General features: G+C 42.7%; 1 protein-coding gene across 1 annotated transcript in view; it reads left to right on the top strand.

Annotated features, from left to right (window-relative positions):
* ddx43 (DEAD (Asp-Glu-Ala-Asp) box polypeptide 43) overlaps nt 1–20,089 on the top strand; it is a 66,485-nt gene extending 46,396 nt beyond the window's left edge. The window contains exons 11-17 of the mRNA XM_078541935.1: nt 1,121–1,208; nt 2,332–2,459; nt 6,248–6,357; nt 14,268–14,406; nt 17,549–17,636; nt 18,510–18,647; nt 19,717–20,089. Of these exons, the coding sequence (XP_078398061.1) occupies nt 1,121–1,208; nt 2,332–2,459; nt 6,248–6,357; nt 14,268–14,406; nt 17,549–17,636; nt 18,510–18,647; nt 19,717–19,725 (700 nt within the window). The 3' untranslated portion in view covers nt 19,726–20,089. The remainder of the gene's footprint in view (nt 1–1,120; nt 1,209–2,331; nt 2,460–6,247; nt 6,358–14,267; nt 14,407–17,548; nt 17,637–18,509; nt 18,648–19,716) is intronic.
* The last annotated feature ends 585 nt before the right edge of the window (nt 20,090–20,674 follow it).

The raw sequence follows: 20,674 nt of genomic DNA on the forward strand, positions 1-20,674 counted from the left end.
CTACCCAGCATTGAGTCAATGCTTTTAGGGAAACAGTGAAGCAGGCTGGGGTGAAGAAAGAGGAAGAATGACCTTCCTTCCATCCATCATAAGGTCAGAAATGGGGATGCTTACTTATGATCGCACAATGTTCAGCACCATTCATAACTACTCAGGTACTGAAGCAGTCCATGTCCAAATGCAGCAAGACCTGGACAATATCCAGGCTTGGGCTGACAAGTGGCAAGTAACATTCGTGCCACACAAGTGTCAGGCAATGAACATCTCCAACAAGAGAGAATCCAACCATTGCTCCTTGATGTTCAATGGCATTACCATCACTGAATTCCCCACTATCAACATCCTGGGGGTTACCATTGACCAGAAACTGAACTGGACTAGCCATATAAATACTGTGGCTACAAGAGCAGGCCAGAGGCTAGGAATCGTGCGACGAGTGACTCACCTGAGTCCCCAAACCCTGTCCACCATCTACAAGGCACAAGTCAGGAGTGTGATAGATACTTCCCACTTGCCTGGATGATTGCAGCTCCCACAACACTTAAGAAGCTTGACACCATCCAGGACAAAGCAGCCCACTTGATTGGCACCACATCCACAAACATTCACTCCCTCCCCCACCGTCGCACAGTAGCAGCAGTGTGTACCGTCTACAAGATGCACCACAGGAATTCACCAAGGCTCCTTCAACAGCACCTTCCAAACCCACAACCACTACCATCTAGAAGGACAAGGGCAGCAGGTAGATGGGAACACCACCACCTGGAAGTTCCCCTCCAAGTTACTCACCATCCTGACTTGGAAATATATCGCCATTCCTTCAATGTTGCTGGGTCAAAATCCTGGAACTCCCTTCCTAACACCACTGTGAGTGAACCTACACATGGACTGCAGCGGTTCGAGAAGGCAGCTCACCACCATCTTCCCAAGGGCAACTAGGGATGGGCAATGAAGCCCACACCCCGTGAATGAATTAAAAAAACTATAAACAATATATACGTAAATAAGGTTCTGCATAGTGCTTGTTTCTCCTTCATCATTGGAGCATTTAGCCTGTAACTTTATTTGCAAAACAATGGACAACATTGTGTGTTGTTAACCCTTTCTCCTCTCTCTGCAGTGCAACATGGCCTGATGGGGTTCGGAGATTAGCAAAATCATATCTGAAGAATCCGATGATGGTTTATGTAGGAACTCTGGACTTGGCAGTGAGTATAAGAAAATAAGTACTTTGGTTTTGTTTGCAATCTGTTAAACACTTCTAGAAAGTTACTGTGATTTACATTGCATGCCAGAACACAGTGAAAGTATGTTCTGTTTAGAATTGGAGTAATTTGGTGGTTTTGTTTTGTTAAAATAGGTTAGGGCTTTGCTGTACTGCAGGTAACATCAGGTCTCCGAGTTCTACATAAAGCTCCACTAACTATTGCCGAATACAGCTGACATTACCGGAGGTTAAAACTGGTTTAAAGAGCTACTCTGATGGCTGGTTTTTAAAACTGGCAGCGATTAACTTGCAGTTAGCATGAAACCTGTATGGTGAGGGCAGTACAGGCCTTTTAACAAAGTTACGCCAACAATTTCAACCATGTATTGACCAACTATTTTAGATCAGCACAAGCTGAGTGTCATAACCAACCCAAGAGACAGGATTGAGGGATTTGTAGGGTAAAATTATGAGTGCACTGGGCTGTCTGGGTTTGTATTCCCTTGACTTTAAAAGATTGAGGGTGATCTGATTGAGGTAATAAAGGGATTCAGTAAGATAGATAAAGTATTTCTCTGCTGGGAAAGAGTCATAGGGAAGGGGACACAATCTTAAAATTAGAGCCAGGCTGTTGAGGGATGATATCAGGAAGCACTTCTTCACACACAGTGCAGTGGAAATCTGAAACTCTGTTCCCCCAAAAAGCTGTGGATGCTGGGGTCACTTGAAGCTTTCAAGACTAAAGATTGGTAGATTTTTGTTAGGGATTGAGCGATGTGGAGCAAAGGCTGGTAAATGGAGCTGAGATACAGATCAGCCGTGATCTAATTGAATGGTGGAGTTCGAGGAACTGAATGGTCTTCTCCTGTTTTTAATGTTCCTGTATTAGGTGTATGTATAAGTGTAAATTCAAGTATTCTGGTGGGAGACATGGAGAAAGGACTTGCCATGAGAAATAGTGTCAGTTCTTTGACTTGTGCTCCCTTCATGTTAGGAGAGTAGCTTCACTTCGGTGCCAAATACGTAACGTGTGTTTGCTATAATTAAATCACCACACTGAATGTGTTTATACAACAGACAAAAGTAGAAGAGCGCTTGAAGATAAATAATCATGTTTCTCTTAGGCAGTGGAGACGGTGGAGCAAAATGTACTAGTTATCCCTGAAGAAGAGAAAAGAAGCTACACACTTCACTTCATTGAATCCATGAACCCCGTGGACAAAGTCATCATCTTTGTGGGAAGAAAGCTTACGTACGTTCAGTGTTAACTGTGTGGGACTAATGATGCTCTGGCTTTCCTCAGTTCACTTCATTGTTTATTGAAGATTTGAAATGTTACAAAATCCCAGAGATTGGGATTTGGGAGCTAGCTGCTGCCCAATGAGAAATGTTTAGGTTGCTCCAGCTCAGACCGCCTTGGTATATTTCATTGGGATATTTTATTGCTCTTGCAGGGAATAGTACCAGAACCTCTATCATGCTGCAGCTCAGGATGTGGCAACAATTGAGTGGTCAGATTACAGAAAGAAAGGCTTGTATTTATTTAACACCTTTCATGACCTCAGGATGCCTTAAAGCCCTCGCAGGCAATGAAGTACTTTTGAAGTGTACACACTGTTGTAGTGTAGGAAACACAGCAGCTAATTTGCACACAAGGTCCCACAACACTAATATGATAAATGGCCAGGTTTGTTTTAGTCTTCTTGGTTGAGGAATAAATGTTGACCAGGACAGCAGGGAGAATTCACCTCATCACATTGGGGACTGGGAAGAAATGAATTGCCTGGTTTTCCATATATTTACATCCTTTCTCTGGTGATTGACATCCATTTCCTCCCTTTCTTTTTGAGCACTTTGTTGACTTAGTGCCAGCAGTATAGCTGGTGGGGTAGTGTTGGTGAGTCTTGGACTTCACGTAGTATTGCCACAGCTGGGAGCAGTGATTGCAGCAAGTGCACTTCAGGCCAAGGCAGCCATCTCAACGTAGTGCCCACTAACCCAACACAAATCTCAGGGGATTTTTATCTCACATTTATTATGAAAAGTAACTTTCAAACGGGAATTGGATTAAGTACTTGAAATAAAAATTGTACTTCTACCAAGGAGCCAACAAAGGGACAATGATCCAAATGGCAGTCTCCTTCTGTGCTGTAAGATTCTATGATTCTATTACAATTAGAAATTGTATTTCTGGTCACCTGATTTAGAATTTGACTACAGGGGATTTTCCAATGATAAAAATGAAGCTCAAAGGAGAATTCTTTCAAATGTAACAATAATTGATACTGATTGGGCTGTAGTTCATTGCGAATCACGAGCTTGTCTTTTTGTATAAAAATGCCCCTAACAGTGGAAGGATGTTCTTTACTACTTTACATCATGTCTATAGCACAGAAACAGCTCCAAATCGAACTAGTCTATGCCTGTGCTTATGCTGCACATGAGACTCCTCTCTCACCTCCCCTTCAAACACCATTAGCATAAACAGCCCATGTTGCCTTTCACTGTCTATCAACATCAAAGTTGATCCTGTCCCATGTGTCAGCTGTGGCTCAGTTCATAGCACCCTCGCCTTTGAATCAGAGGGTTGTGGGTTCATGTCCCACTCCCGGAAAACCAAGAACTGTGATTGTACTCAAAGAGTTGCAATCTGTGACTGTTGATAACTTGAAAGAGTATAAAGCCACCTGATTATTTACCCCATTTGCCAACTTGAAAGCTGCCTTGTTTCTGGTCTCGCAATGGCATTGTGTAGGAAGGTTTTAGTTTCATCTTTATTTTAATTATAGCATGTGGGCTTTTTAGATTGAGTGGGAAAGGGTTAACATAAGCCAGTCATTCATTGGGAGGTCTATGTATGGAATAATAAGAGAGGATGGAAAGGGAAAAGGCTCTTCAGCCCATCCACCCACCCATTCCAATGTTAAATTAAATTCTTACAATTGGATTAACAGTAAAATGTCCACTCTTCCTGGTCTACATGCTGTGCCTTGATGATATCATTCTCAGACATGGGATCACATTCTACATGAATGCTGATGATACTCAGCTCTACCTCATTGCCACCTCTCTCAACCCCTCCACTCCCTTTATGTTGTCAGTCTGCTTGCCTAAAATTCAGTTTTGGATAAGCTGGTATTTCCTCCAGCTAAACATTGGGAAGAGCAATGACATTCATAATCGTCAGCCCTGTCACATTCGTTGTTCCCTCTTCACCAACCCCTGCCTCGGGTTGAACCAGATTGTTTGAACCTTGGTGTCCTAGTTGATGCTGAACTGAGCTTTTGACCCCAAATCGTTTCCATCACTAAGAACACCTAATTCCCCCTCCATAGCATAGTCTCTGTCCACCCCTGCTTCAGCTCATCTGCTGCTGAAACCTTCGCCGATGTTTTTGTCATTTTGATTATTCCAATGCTGTCTTGACCAATCTGCTATCCTCCGCCTTCTATAAACTTACCTCATCCAAACTTCTGCTGTCCATTTCCTAACTCTCACCATATCCAGCTCACCCATCACCCTCAATGTCCGGCAATATCTTCAATTTAATATTCTCACCCTTATCTTCCAAACCTTCCAGGTGATCACCTTATCTCTGTAACCTTCCCCACTAACACTTATCTCCAGACCCACAAAAGAACTTTTTATTCCTTCCTTTAATTCTGGTTTCTTATGCATCCCCTATCCCTTCAGTTCACCATTGACGACGATGCCATCAGCTGTTGAGGCCTTAAACTCCGGAATTATCTCCCTAAACCTCTCCACCTCTCTATATCTCTCTCCTCCTTTAAGACACTCCTTAAAACAGTGCTCCTCAAGTAGTTTCCTGATGTGACCCCATTTTAATGCCTCAGACTTTGGGTGATCCCATAGTCAAAATTTGGGGCTACGAAAGTTGTTGAATGGGGGGGGGGTGGGCGGGAGGCTTCAGTTGTTGAGCCGGGGTTGGGGAGGCAGCTTTGGTTCTTGACCTGGGTGGTGGGGGACCAGGAGTTGAGCTTGGGGGGAGTTGATGAAATAGCAGGGTTTCTCCAAAAAGAAAACAAACACCTACCTATTCATAGGCAAAAAAAGCAGCAGCAATCATGCCTTTGAGAGCGGTCAGGCTGTCAGAAATTAGTCCGAGCTCCACGGCAGCCATTGCTGCCTCAGAGCTCGTGACCCACAGTTTGGGAAACACTGCCTTAAAACCACCCTCTGTGACTAAGTTGTTGGCCATTAGCCCCAATATCTCCTTTAATTCTGTGTTCATTATTTAAATTTGGTTCCACTTCTGTGAAGCATCTTGGGACTTTCTTCATTTAAAGGCACTGTATGAATGCCAATTATTGTATAGCAGGTTATATGATATGGTTGTGTTTCATAGGAAATACTGGAAGGAATTGTCCAAAAATATTTCATTTCTGCTGAATCAAAACCCAAGTGGTCAAATTGCTCAACTTGTGACATTATATCAATAAAGTTTTTTGTAAACTCGCCTCCTGTACAATAAATCTCAGTATCAGGAAGGAGATTAGCCAGTTGGTTGGAAACCTGAACAACACCGGCTGCTTTGCGGTTCTGTAACCAGCAGGCAGAATGTGTCATTCAGTCTGAGTCTGCCCATTAACCCCTTTGTTTCTGATTTTTATTTCAAACATGACAGGGGAACTTGCTCTGATCTTATACAAACTCTACCAAAATGATTTTTGGCAAACACTTAATCTGCCCATCTAAATTGTGACTGAGAGAAAGGTATAGAACCAGTAGGGCAATCAAGTATACGTTTGTTTAAAAAGTAGTATCTTAATGTGTGAAAGATGATAAGGGAGCTGATACACCCGACACCCCCCACCCCCTGCATAAGCCAGTAAATCTCCCCACCAAATATTTGTCCGTTTTTGAAAGTCTCTCCCCCACCCCCGCCCCCGCCGCAACCACAACATTCGAGGTATGAGTCAGGAGGGGCCTGGAGGCACTGGTTGAAGAGGTGGCTTCCTTTTTTAAGCGTGAAAGTTTTTGGTGGGTGACTAACTGAATGTCGTTTGTATCTTGTTCTAGAGCTGATGATTTGTCGAGTGATTTCAGCCTACAGGGAATCCCAGTCCAGTCTCTTCACGGTGATCGGGAGCAGTGTGATCGCGAGCAGGCCCTGGAAGATTTTAAGGAAGGTAACTCAAAGGGAGATTTCTGTAACAACAGAACACTTTCGTTGAGGCAGTTTTACATCAATTAAAAATTTTCTGCACCACTTGGAAATTTGAGCTATTGCTGACTCTCCAAGTACTTTAGTTATTTCTAGTTCTCTGGTGGTTTCAATACTGTCTCCCCTGATGCGCCTTATGACATGTTTGGCTGTTGCCTTTTTCTGGAGAACATGGAGTTACTGTCAAGTGTGCGATGTTGCATAACAAGTGAGCATGGGCTCTCTCTCCCTGTCTCTTGCACACAGCTTCAGAGCGGTGCCTCTCCCTCAGTAATCCTGGTCCACCCGCTAGGTGGAAATCTAAATCAACTGGCGTCTAGTGGGAGGAATATTTGAGAAGGTGCCAAAGTTGGAAAGTCTGACTGGACCTGTTCCGGGAATTTTCATCACGTGACCGTCTGCCTCTAACCACCCCAGGTCAAACAGCCTTTTTTCCACCTTGAATACTTTTGTGACTAATAAACAAAAGTGTTCAAAGAAAATGACGTGCACAATTATTTTAGTGACCTGTGATTATTCTCCTGGTCTGTAACTTTTTTTATTCATGGGATGTGGGTGTTGCTGGCTAGGACAGCATTTATTGCCCATCCCTAAATGTCCTTGAGAAGGTGGTGGTGAGCTGCCTTCTTGAACCACTGCAGTTTCTGTGGTCTAGGTACACCCACAGTGTTGTTAGGGAGGGAGTCCCAGGATTTTGACCCAGCAACAGCGACAGAACAGCGATATATTACCAAGTCAGATGGTGTGTGGCTTGAAGGGGAACTTGAAGATGGTGGTGTTGCCATGCACCTGCTGCCCTTGTCCTTCTAATTGGTAGAGGTTGCAGGTTTGGAAGGTGCTGTCGAAGGAGCCTTGGTGAGATGTTGCAGTACATCTTGTAGATGGTACACACTCCTGCCACTGTGCGTCGATGGTGGTGGGAGTGAATGTTGAAAGTGGTGGATGGGGTGTCAAATCAAGCAGGCTGCTTTTTCCTGCATGGTGTCGAGCTTCTTGAGTGTTGTTGGAGCTGCACTCACCCAGGCAAGTGGAGAGTATTCCATCACACTCCTGACTTGTGCCTCATAGATGGTGGACAAGCTTTGGGGAGTCAGGAGGTGAGTTACTCATTGCAGGATTCCTAGCCTCTGACCTGCACTTATAACCAGTGTGTTTATCTGGCTAGTCCAGTTCAGTTTCTGGTCAATGGTAACCCCTAGGGTGTTGATAGTGGGGGATTCAGTAATGGTAATGCCATTGAATGTCAAGGGCCACGGTTAGATTCGCTCTTGTTGGCGATGGTCATTGTGAGGCACTTGTGTGGGGTGAATGTTACTTGCCACTTGTCAGCCCAAGTCTGGATATATCACAAAGGAAGCTATTTTTTAAACGATGGCCAAAACAAACACTTGCAGCAGTGTCCTACTGGAGACTTCAGGTCAACGATTAGCACCCTGAATGAAAGAGTAGTCTAAGAGAGAGATTGCAAGATGGACAGTGCAGGATGAGAATCCCAGAAAGCAGGGAGGATGCCATTATGGAAGGGGCTGCTGGAACATAAAAAGAATAGAATATCGCAGGAGCATTGTGAAGGAACTTGAACCCCCAGATGAGAATGTGACAGACGTTTTTTGTCTGTTGTTTAAGAACAAAGGAAATAAGAGCAGGAGTAGGACATACAGCCCTTCAAGCCTGCTGCACCCTTCAGTAAGGTCATGGCTGATCGGTGACCTCAATCCCACTTTGCTGCACAATCACCATTTCCCTTGATTCCATTGGAGTCCAAAAATCTGTCAGTCTTAGCCTTGAATATGCTCAATGCCTGAGCATCCACAACCCTCTGGGGTAGAGTATTGTAAAGATTTACAGTCTTTGAGTGAAGATATTCCACCTCATCTCAGTCTTGAATACCTGACCCCGATCCTGAGATTATGCCCCCTAATTCTGGGCTGTCTAGCCAATCCAAAAAATATCAAACCAATCTTCCGTAAATCCTGAATTGAAGCCAGACAATTGAAAATCTGACTCTACACCAAATCCTGTAGGAAGATCAGAAAGACTTTGTAAAGTAGTGGTTCGACTCTTATTTATAGAAATAATTTAAAGAGAAAAAAAGTTAGTTATTTTGCCAAGTGTGCATATTCTCAAAAGCTTTTTTTGTTTTTGAAGCTGTATAGTTAGTGTAACTAAATAGCTTATTGAAAAGCTTTGTTTTAAATGGGGGAAACAATGTAATGCGTTCATATGCTTTTTTATTCTTTCGTGGGACGTGGACGTTGCTTGCTAGGCCAGCATTTTTATTGACCTTGAATAGGAGGTGGTGAGCTGTCTTCCCGAACCACTGCAGTCCATGTTGTATAGGTACACCCACAGTGCTTTTAGGGAGAGAGTTCCAGGATTTTGACCTGGCGATATTGTTCCAAATAAAGATGGTGTGTGGCTTGGAGGGGAGTTTGAAGGTGGTGGCATCCCATGCATCTGCTACCTTTGTCCTTCTAGGTGATAGAGGTCGCGAATTTGGAAGGTGCTGATTGTTTCTGAGTGAGTGCCACTTGATAGGACTGTCAGTGACCCCTTGCAGCACTTTGCTAATGATCGAGAATAGATTGATGGGCCAGGTTGGATTTGTACTGATTTTTGTGGGCAGGACATACCTGGTCAGTTTCAGTGTTGTAGCTGTACTGGAACAGCCAAGGGCACAGCTAATCTGGAGCACAAGCCTTCAGTAACAATACTGTGATATTGTCAGGGCCCATAGCCTTTGCAGTATCTAGTGCCTTCATCCGTTTCCTGCTATCATGTTGAGTGAATTGAATAGGCTGAAGACTGGTATCTCTGATTCTGGAGACCTCAGGAGGAGGTCGACATCAATCATTCACTCAACACTTCTGGCTGAAGATTGTTGCAAATGCTTCAGCCTTGACTTCTACACTGATCTGCTGGACTCCCCCATCATTGAGCATGGGAATATTTGTGAAACCGCTGCCTCCAGTGAGTTGTTTAGTTGTCCTCCACCATTTACAACTGGATGTGGCAGGACTGCAGAGCTTAGATCTGATCCGTTGGTTATGGGATCGCTTAGCTCTGTCAATCACATGTTGCTTTCTATGTTTGGCACTTTAGTCCTGTGTTGTAACTTTACCAGGTTGACACCTCATTTTTAAGTATGCCTGGTGCTGCTCCTGGTTTGATGGTAATGGTAGAGTGGGGGATATGCTGGGCCATGAGGTTACAGATTGTGGTTGAGTAGAATTCTGTTGCTGCTGATGGCCCACAGCAGCTCATGGATGCCCAGTGTTTTGCATTGCTAGATTCAAAATCTATTCCATTTAGCACGGTGGTAGTGCCACACAACACGATGGAGGTATCCTGAGTGTGAAGACAGGACTTTGTCTCCACAAGGATGGTGCTGTGGGTACTTCTACCAATACTGTCCTGCACCAATGCATCTGTGACAGGTAGATTAGTGGGAATGAGGTCAAGTATGCTTTTCCCTCTTGTTGGTTTCCTTACCACCTGCCACAGACCCAGTCTAGCAGCTATGTCCTTTATGACTCGTCCTGCTTGGTCAGTAATGGCACTACTGGTCAACTCATGATGATGGACATTGAAGTCCCCCACCCAGAGTTCATTCTGTGCCATAGCCACCCTCAGTGCTTCCTCCAAGTGGTGCTCAACATGGAAGAGTACTGACTCATCAGCAGAAAATGATTAACTTTTACATTCGGCTTGAGGGAGAAATGAGTGGGTCCGAGACCATGTTTTTAAACTTAAATAAGATCAATTATGAGGGCATGAAAGCCGAGCTAGCTAAAGTGAATTGGCAAATTAGATTAAGGGATAGGTCAATAGAGATGCAGTGGCAAACATTTAAGGGAATATTTCAGGACACACCATCTGTGGTTAACTAGAAAGGTTAAAGATAGTATCAAACTTAAAGAAAAAGCATATAATTGTGCGAAGACAGGTGGAAGATCAGAAGATTGGGCAGAATATAAGGGTAGCAAAGGTTGGCTAAAAGATTATGCAGGAGGGAAACATTAGAGTACGAGAGAAAGCTAGCCAGAAATATAAAAACAGATAGTAAGAGTTTCTATAAGTATTTAAAAACGAAACGCATTAACAAAGTGAGCGTTGGTCCCGTGGAAAGTGAGTCTGGAGAATTGATGATGGAAAACAAGGAGATGGCAGATGAATTGCACAGGTATTTTGCATCAGTCTTCACTATAGAGGATACAAGTAACATTCCAGAAGCAGTTATAAATCAGGAAATGGAAGGGAGGGAGGAACTCAGGAAAATTACAATCACCAGAGAAGAGGTACTGCGTAAAGTGTTGGAGCTACGGGCTGACTAGTTCCCGGGTCCAGTAGTTTAATTTTCCAAAACTCCCGAGATTCAGGGAAGGTCCCATTAGATTGGACAATAGCAAATATAACTCTATTATTCAAAAAGGGAGGGAGACAGAAAGTGGGAAACTACAGGCTAGTTAGCTTAACATCTCTCATAGGGGAAATGTTAGAAGCCTATTATTAAATAAGTTATAGCAGGGCTATAAGTTCAAGGTAATCATGGTTTTGTGGAAAGGAAATAATGATTAACCAATTTATTGGAGTTCTTTGAGGAAGTAACATGTGCTGTGGATAAAGGGGAACTGGTGGATGTACTGTACTCAGATTTGCAGAAGGCATTTGATAAAGCGCCACATCAGAGGTTATTGTGAAAAATAAAAGCTTATGGTATAGGTGGTAACATATTGGCATGGATAGAAGAATGGCTGGCTAACAGGAAGCAGTGAGTAGGCGTAAATGGGTCTTTTTCAAGTTGATAAGATGTAACGAGTGGTGTGCCACAGGGATCAGTGCTGGGGCCTCAACTGTTTACAATTTATATAAATAACTTGGATGAAGGGATGGATGGGATGGTTGGATTGGATGATTGCCAAATTTGCTGATGACACACAGGTAGGAAAGTAAATTGTGAAGAGGACATAAGGAGGCTACAAAAAGATATAGATAGGTTAAGTAAGTGAGCAAGGATCTGGCAAATGGAATATAATGTTTGAAAATGTGAAATTGTCCATTTTGGCAGGAAGGTTAAAAGAGAAGTATATTATCTAAATGGCAAGAGATTGCAGAGCTCTGAAATGCAGACGGATCTGCATGTCTTAGTGCATAAATCGCAAAAGGCTAGTATGCAGCAAGTAATTAGGAAAGCTATAGAATGTTATCATTTATTGCGAGGGGAATTGAATACAAAAGTAGGGAGGTTATGCTTCAGTTGTACAGGGCACTAGTGAGACCACATCTGGAGTACTGTGTACAGTATTGGTCTCCTTATTTAAGGAACGATGTAAATGCGTTGGAAGCAGTGCAGAGAAGGTTTACCAGACTAATTCCTGGAATGGGCAGGTTGTCTTATGAGGAAAGGTTGGACAGACTAGGCTTGTATCTGCTGGAGTTTAGAAGAGTAGGGGACAATTTGATTGAAACATATAAGATCCTGAGGGGCCTTGACACGGTGGAAGTGGAGAGAATGTTTCCTCTTGTGGGAGAATCTAGAACCGGGGGTCACTGTTTAAAAATAAGGGGTCGCCCATTTAAAAGGGGGATGAGGCAAAACTTTTTCTCTGAGGGTCATGAGCCTTTGGAACACTTCCTGAAAAGGCGGTAAAATCAGAGTCTTTGAATAGTTTTAATGCAGAGGCGGATAGATTCTTGGTAAGCAAGGGGGTGGAAGGTTATTGGGGGTAGGCCTTTTGCAGATTTGAGGTTACTATCAGATCAGCCATGATCTTATTTAATGGCGGAGCAGGCTCGAGGGGCCAAATGACCTACTCCTGTTCCTTGTTCGCATCCATCCAGTGTCATTCCTTTTTGTAGACTATATAGCAGCTTTGATACAGCTGAGTGGCTTGCTAGGCCATTTCATTGGGCATTTAAGAGTCACATGTAGGCCAGACCAGGTGAGGACAGCAGATTCCTTCCCTAAAGAACATTAGTGAACCAGATGAGTTTTTACAAAAATCGACAATGGTTTCATGGTCACTATTACTGAGACTAGCTTTTTAATTTCCTGAAGAAGGGTCATACAGACTCGAAACGTCAACTCTGTTTCTCTCTCCACAGATGCTGTTAGACATGCTGAGTTTTTCCAGCATTTTCTGTTTTTGTTTCAGCTTTCCAGCAGCTGCAGTATTTTGCTTTCGTTTTTTAATTTCCAGATTTATTAACTGAATTTAAATTCCACAAGTTGTCATGATGGAATTCGAACCTGTTGTCCCTAGAGCAGTAGCCTGGGCTTTACCACTATGACACCGCCTGCCCCCAAGTGTACATGCCCAGTGTGTGACGATGTCTTAAAACGTGTGATCTAGCCATCTGGGTGTCCGTCTCTCTTTATAAGTTTCTTCCAGTACGTAACACACCTGGGAATCTTTGGCTGCGAGAGTGGTGAAAGTGGAGACTATCAGTAATTTTGAAAGGAAGTTGAATGGACACCTGAGGTAAATAAACTTGCAGGGCTACATGGATAACGAGCAGGAATGGCACTGACTGGATTGCTCTACAGAGAGCTGGCATGGAGTCATGGACTGAATGGCCTTCTTCTGTGCTGCAATGACTCTGAAGCAGCCTCTCACCTGTTCCATATACCCTGTCAAGACCCCACAGAATTTTGTATGTTTCAATGAGATCGCCATCATTCTTTTAAACTCTAATACACTGCATAATTTAAAAAGCAGTTGCTTTGTAATAATTGCAACTTTCAAGATAGCTTCTCCCACTGCCTACTGGGAATTTGTGGCTCTCCAGCCATGCCTGAAGTAATTTAGGAGGAAACCAGCAAAGTTGTTGATTGCTGACAGACACTATAGGTAAACATTTCTTTGTGTTTTTTTTTGACCAGGGGAGATGCCTGATCACCTGGGCAGAAAGAAAACCCATACTCCTGGTACTGTTTGATTAAAATAGTGACGAGTTGCCATAATTTGCTCACACTGTAGTTCGACACCTGGTGCAGCCCCAATTTCACACGAGTGGCATATCTTAAAGGCGTCCTACACCTCTTAAAGGGGAAATGCAATTTGGCTGCAGATATCTATCCCAGAGGATTGTAGACAATGACAAGCACAGAAGAGGCTGCAGGACCTTCCAACCCCCATAGTTTTCGGACACTGTGTTGGAGGTTTTTGTGGAGGAAGTAGGCACAACGAATGGGCATCTTCCATCCAGCAGGTGACAAAGATTTCCAGGCCTTCACAATTGGCAGAAGTGGCAAAGCATGTCAAAATTAGGGATAATGCCCTTAGGGTGTGACAGCACTGCAGAAAGAAGTTCAATAACCTCATGAGGATAGCTACGGTAAGCTTCCTAATCCAGCAGCTAGCCTGTCACCTGATGAACTGGTGGAATAAAAGCATCATGAGTACTGCCAGGAAATCTGGCACAGACTTGCATGTGTCACTGCCTGTAACCACACACGCATTGCGTTTTAAATGACTGGAAGCTCTTCCTCTTGAAAAACAGTGTGCTTCATGATGGGGACCACACTGGGGCCACATGTGAGCAGTCCACGGTGCCCTGCTCCTGTGGGAATCCAGGCAAATCCCAGTGTTTCTCTGTCCCCATCAACTCCATAAGGAATATGATGAACTGCTGACACCTCATAAATAGTGCTTCATTAAGCTGCCAGATTGCTATGTGCACAGTGAATTGGCTGATGTCCAGGCAAGCAGTATAACAAAAGTGCTTATGCTATGTATAATCTACAAGTCGCTTCTGATGTATGTCGGTTTCAAGGAGGTAGTGGGGGAGCTGAGTCCAGGGGTTAATATGAAAATGCAGAATGTATGTTGCTGGGGTTTTTTGACAATAAATGCAAACTTCTCTGCTCTCCAGGGACAGTTCGGATTCTTATTGCAACTGATCTTGCTTCACGTGGACTTGATGTACACGATATCACACACGTGTTTAACTTCGACTTTCCCCGCAACATAGAAGAGTATGTGCATAGAATCGGGCGGACTGGCAGAGCAGGGTAAGTACAGATTCAATCATAGAGTCTCTGCCTCTACCTCTCTCTCTTTCACTCTCTCTGTCCCTCTCTCTCACTCTTTTTCTCTCTCTGTACCTTTAACTTTGTATGCCATCTCTGTCTCTGTGTGCTCTCTGAATTGCGCACTCTGTACTTTGGGAATGCTGCCATGTCGGAGATGCCGCCTTTCAGATGAGATGTTAAACCCAGGCCCCTTCTGCCCCCTCAGGTGGATGTAAAAGCTCCCATGGCACTATTTTGAAGAAAAGCAGGGGAATTATCCCTGTTTCTGGGCCAATATTTATCCCTCAATCAAAATCACAAAAAACAACTTATCTGGTCATTATCACTTGTTGTTCGTTAGAACAATTTGCTGCTTGGGGGAACAGTACAACAGTGTACACTTCTGAAGTACTTCATTGACTGTAGAGAGTTTTGGGATGCCCTGTCATCATGCAAGCTGCTATATAAATGCGAGTCGTTTTTGCATTTTCACTCTGCTCTCGGTTTAACATTGCATACAAAAGAAGATGATGTCTTTGCCAGAATGTTCTTGAACTGTTCTCTAAAGTGTCATTCAAGTTTTTCCATATCAATGTCCGATATAAAACAGACAGACAGGTTTAGGTGATGCTTGGACAGAGTATGATAATCCAGGCAAAGATACTGCATGCCTGATCTGGTGGTACTCCCTTCCTAACAGCACTGTGGATGTACCTATAGCACATGGACTGCAGGGGTTCAAGAAGGCAGCTCACCACCACTTCTCAAGGGCAACAAGGGATGGGCAATAAATGCTGGCCCAGCTAGTGAAGCCCGTGAATGAATTTTTAAAAAAATAACACGCTTCATCTTTTTTCAAATATCGGCAATGTGATGTATACCATGTAGTAACCAGTTAGCAGTTCAAATGACAAACTGTCTCTCTTTACATTTTGAAACCTCTTCAATGTCCCAGTTTACCTAGGTCTCCAGTTAGAGATAAGAGAAAAAAAAACTTTCCTGATTGCAACATGGAAAACCTTTTCCTAGCTTAAACACTTACACTGAGCTTCCTCTTAACTGTCTCAGCACAAGAGATAAAGCACACCCTTCATGGTCCCAACTGGCTGCACAGCTCACTTTTTAAAATATTGCTATTGATCTTTTGCCTTCTAATGATATGATATTTTGAGGTAAATAACGCTCCAAATGTGATGTCAACAAATCCACTGACAATTCTAAAATCAGCTCATTGCTTTATCTCTTCACTTTGTTTGATTGCAGTCTGGGGCCACTGGAACTTGATGGTGTCAGGAATGATACACTAATATTTAGAGCACTGTACTGGGCTGATACCCTGCAGCACATTTCTGACATGTACACATACCAGAGTGACCCTGTCACTTAACTCGCAGCTACTTTAAACTGCATCTGCCGAATGCCTACTCTAAACTCCTTCCGAGTTTGCACATTCTAATTTACCACATGAGATCTGCAAATTTAGGCAATTTTGAAATTGCTGGTTTTCAAATCAATTTTTAAAAAACTGACCTGTGTGAGCATTTCTCAACCAACATCTCCCCTTCCCTGCTCATTGTTTTTTTTCCCAACAACCCATTCTCTTCATTCAGCCACCCTTCACATTGTTAGTTGATATCCCAGTCATAGAGCCATGTTGGCTGCCTACTATCAATCGGCGCTCCCAGAGTCAATGTAAGACATTTGAATCTATAACTTGTAAAGAACGTATCTTTTTATTTCTGTTGGAGTGTGGATTAAAATTACAATGGCTGTGGTTTGAAAGACTTGTCCACTGAAACAGTGCGAGGGATATATACAATGTTGCTGTCCTGGAACAGAGTGCACCATGAAAGACAGGATGAAGCAGAGGAGGAGTCTGATCTATTGGGGAACTGCCTGGCAACAATGTTTTAATTGGCTCCTGACCAGGGTTTTTGTGAGAGCAGTGCAGCAGAATAGCTCTAGTCTGAAAAGAAAAAGACCTAAAACTTCTTGCTCCTGTGTGTGTAAGACCCCAGTAATTCCACAATAATAGCTAGCTGGCTTTTTCACCTCATCTCTCTATAACCTGCTCTCTCTCTGAAAACCCCTGTCAAGAGGCAAAAGGGGAAAATCACCATTGGAGCCATTGAAAGGCAAGTGCTCAACCAGTGAACCAAAGACTGAGGGTGCTAGAAGACCACCTCGTGTCATCAACAAAGAACTGAAAGGAATTTGGAAGACATTGATCAAAATCAACTCATCGAATCCTGTACTCCGGAATTGATGCTATTGAACTGTTTCATCCCACCCCTAAAATCCATGTTTTTGTGTGTCTTATGTGTCTTGTATATGTGTGTATAGGGATTTAAGAAGGGGTAGAGTTTAAGTTATAGAATCAGAAATTAGCAGTTCATATTTCTTTCTTTTGCCACTGGTTAAAGACAATTTGTTAAATAAACAGTTATTTATTTATTAAGTTTTCAAACCTGGTGCTTGTATTCTGTTAACCTAAATTGAACAATTAGGTGGGTTGATCAAACTTTTTCACATTTGTCACAGCTCAGGGAGCAGTGGGGCTTGACAGTGCTGCGCACAATCTCCAGTCAGTCATGACAAACTAAACTGATCATCTCGGTTATGTTTGCTACTGGAAAAAATTGAACCTTCCCACCTGTCTCAGCTTCTTTCAACACTTAGGGTGAAAACGAGCAGGTTTACAGTCCTTATCTGCCATCTTTAACCTATTTCTTAGAAGTTCTCCATTCTACCTGTATCCTGATAGCATTTTTTCTGTCTGTTTGCCATTAACTTTCTCAATTCATTCAATGTTATGAAATTTTTACCACTTCAGCAACTTCCCCATCTCGGATACAGCTTTAACCCCTCTTTATGTTAGTGGCCCAATTCCTTCATTCAGCCTTCACTCCACCCTTGGTCCAGAGGGTTGTCAGTATGGAAGTGCCCTCCTGTTACTACTTGCTGTTCCTTTTGAGCAGGAGGTGGAACAACTGGCTTTGTCCACTTTTCGTGATTGTGCTGGTAACAGGCAAGTTATAACTTCCTAGTAAATGTTGACAATTTGCTATTCTTGCTACTTAATGCAGTTACTCAGGACATTGGGGATTTGTCTTTCTTTTAAACATGCTGTGTTCTCTTTCAGTCGCATGGGATCAGCAATAACCCTTGTCACAAGGAATGACTGGAGATTTGCTGCAGAGTTGATTGCAATTCTGGAACGAGCGTGCCAAGTATGTTTCTGTAGTTCTAGTGGCATTGCATATCAGTAATTCACTGATTCAGTTAGCTCCACTCTAACATCTTGTCTAAAGGAGCAGGTGAAGATACTGCAATCAGATGCAGGCTGACTGAAAAGTCAGGGCTAAATTATTCATTAACTTCAATGTAGAAAAATTAAAAGTGAGATTTTCTGTTATGGGGTTCCTGGCAGAGCATCTCCTGGACCCCAGCCTCTGAAATTGAATCGATGGAAAAATTTTTAGCTGGGACTGTATAATTCAGCAAGAAACCAAGAACAGCTGTGCTTAGTGAAGATGATCTGAACTGAATGGATCCAGTGTCCCTGGGTGTTCTTGTACTCAAACATAAATGTTCAGGCTTCTTGAGACAAGGCTGAGGAGTGACCTGATGGAGGTCTTTGAAATTATGAAAGTGTTTGATAGACTATATTTAGAGAGAACATGATCCAACTGTTTGAGAATCCAAAACTAAGGGCTTAAGTATAAGGCAGTTACAGATATGACAAAGAATTCAGGAGAAAATTCTTTACGCAGAGAATTGGTGAGAATGTAGAATTTGTTGTCACAGAATGGCTGAGGCGATTAGCGTAGATAGATTTAAGGGGCAGCTAGGTAAGCCTATGATGGTGAAAAGAGTAGAAAGATATGTTGATGGGTTTAAATGAAGCAAAGTGAGAGGATGCTTGTGTGGAGCATGAAAATTGGCATGAACCAGTTGAACAGAATGGTCTGCTTCTCTCTCTGCTGTAATTTCTATTAAATTTTACTTCCATCTGCAGTCTTTGTCGACAGGGTGCGAGATAGTTATATTGCTGCATCTTTATAATCAAGTTTGGTCATATTATGTGGTCTCTTCCTGTGCAGCCAGTTCCTGAAGAGCTTCTGACAATGGCAAAACGGTATGAGCAGAACAAAATGAAGAAGGAGTATGAGCGGGAGCTCGCAGCCTCCCATGGTGAAGGGCGCAGAGGTCGTGGGCAAGGCAGAAGAGGCTGGAACAAAGTAAGATCTGAAAACTTCCTCACAATTTAATCTCTTTTGTATCAGATTGTATCTATGGCAAATCATAAATTGGATGTTTCTTGACTGAACGTTTAACACTCTGTATTGGTCTTGTTCTGGAACTAAATTACTTCAGTACAAATAGTGCTGAACCTGATGATGGCATTTATACTTGGAGAGGAAAGCAACAGATAAACTAAAATATACCAAACATACACGAGCAGATTTGAAGCTCAAACTATCCCTGCAGAGAAAAACCCTTTCTCAACAGTGGAATTGACAGCAGTGGAAAAACACTGACACTGATCTTTGTGTTCAGAATCATTTACACCTTTGTCGAGCTTAGTTTTAGCCCTGATTTAAAAATAAACAGTGTTGGTGAAATATTGCAGTTAATGACAGAGCTGAAGGAAATGTTATGTTTCCTCTCCAAGTTTTTAGTTTGTTGAATACATTAAACCATACTATCATTCTCACAGCTGAGGGCTTATATTAATAGTGTTGGGACCATGACCTGTTTGGGCTGCTATCCCAGGATGAAGTTATTCACACAGATCACTGACAGGCAGCCACAAGCAGAATGGAGATGTTAGGTCGGAGTTATTTTTCTAGTTTGTGCTCATTGATGATCTGAGGAAGCTGTGAAGTAACATTGTTATCCTCCCAGGCATTTGTTTTATTTGTTACACAAGAGAAGAGGGAGCTAGCACACCCCCACGTCCACCCCCAATTCCCGCCCTGGAGAAATGGGTTTTAAAAACATGATTGTGTGGTCCTAAATGATCAGGCAAACTTGCATCATTCTGCAGAGTTCCCAATCTCAACCAGGTGGAGATCTGACGTGCCCACAGGGAAGGGCATACAGTCACCAGCTTGCATTGGGGCTCTGATAATGGAAAAAAATGTTAGAGGGCAAACATCCTTTTTTTAAAAAAAGGATTTTTTCCATTCAAAAACATCTCAAACAGCCCAAAAATGTTGAAATTACGAGGTCAAGCTAAAGGGGTTTTAGTTGTTTTAAACGGTGCAGATGAATAATTGGCTAATTTGCTCATTTATATCTTTGTAGAGAAACTGAAGCAATGAGCCCCACTTCTTGTTGCCATTTCTGTAAATGGAAAAAACAAACCTGAATTGTACACCGCAGCAAAGTGCAAGTTACTACACAGACATTATCCCGGGACACTTGAACATTGCACTTTCCTGCATCCTTCAGTTTTTGGATAGCTGGAAGAATGTTTTTTGAACAATTGCTTTTTTTCTTTTATGTAAGCAGAATGTTATTTTCTACTGAGGCCATCCTTTTGTGGAAGAAACGAATGTGGTTCCATTCAGTAGCTGGGAAAGCAGCAATCTGTGCTGCCCCTGGATGTTGATGTTCAACTTTCTGCATATTTCACTGTATTTTATTGGAAGATGAATAAACACACAGCCAGTTCCAATTTTAAATCTCCCTGTCTATGTATGTGCCTTACCTAGGGGTTCCTGACCAGTCCTGTATGGAGGGTCCTGTGTTCAGTGCTCCCATAGCATAACACCATGGCAAAATGTCTATCCAATTAATTTTAAACGAGCCTCATTTTTTTAGCACAGCAGATTTCATGGAAGTGGAGTTTGCAGGGAAGTGTGCTACTGTTCACTGTGATTTCAGTTTGTACTTTTCTGGGCTGTGGGTAAGTCCAAGTGTTATCAAACTGCTAAGGTGCATAGGTCCTCCCTTGGTACTGCACTGAAGTGTCAGCCTTGATTTATTGGGTCTGGTTCTGGATTAGGGATTGAACCCACAGCCTTCAAGAATCGGGTGAGCATGCTATTATTATGCCAAGTTGTCCCTTTAGTAGTTTAATTACTCAGACTGAGCTCAGATCTCTGAGGTCACACAACTCAAGCCAAAAATTTACCATTACGTGTTGGAAGTAAAACTCTTCCAGTTTTCAGTAAAGAGCAAAAACTACAATTTCACCCAGAGCTTTCTAGCACATTCTCCTATATTCTATCAATTAAATAATACAGCTTGCTGATTGTTG

The sequence above is a fragment of the Cetorhinus maximus genome, chromosome 5, assembly GCF_964194155.1.
Source record: "Cetorhinus maximus chromosome 5, sCetMax3.hap1.1, whole genome shotgun sequence".
In the NCBI taxonomy this organism is placed as follows: Eukaryota; Metazoa; Chordata; class Chondrichthyes; order Lamniformes; family Cetorhinidae; genus Cetorhinus; species Cetorhinus maximus.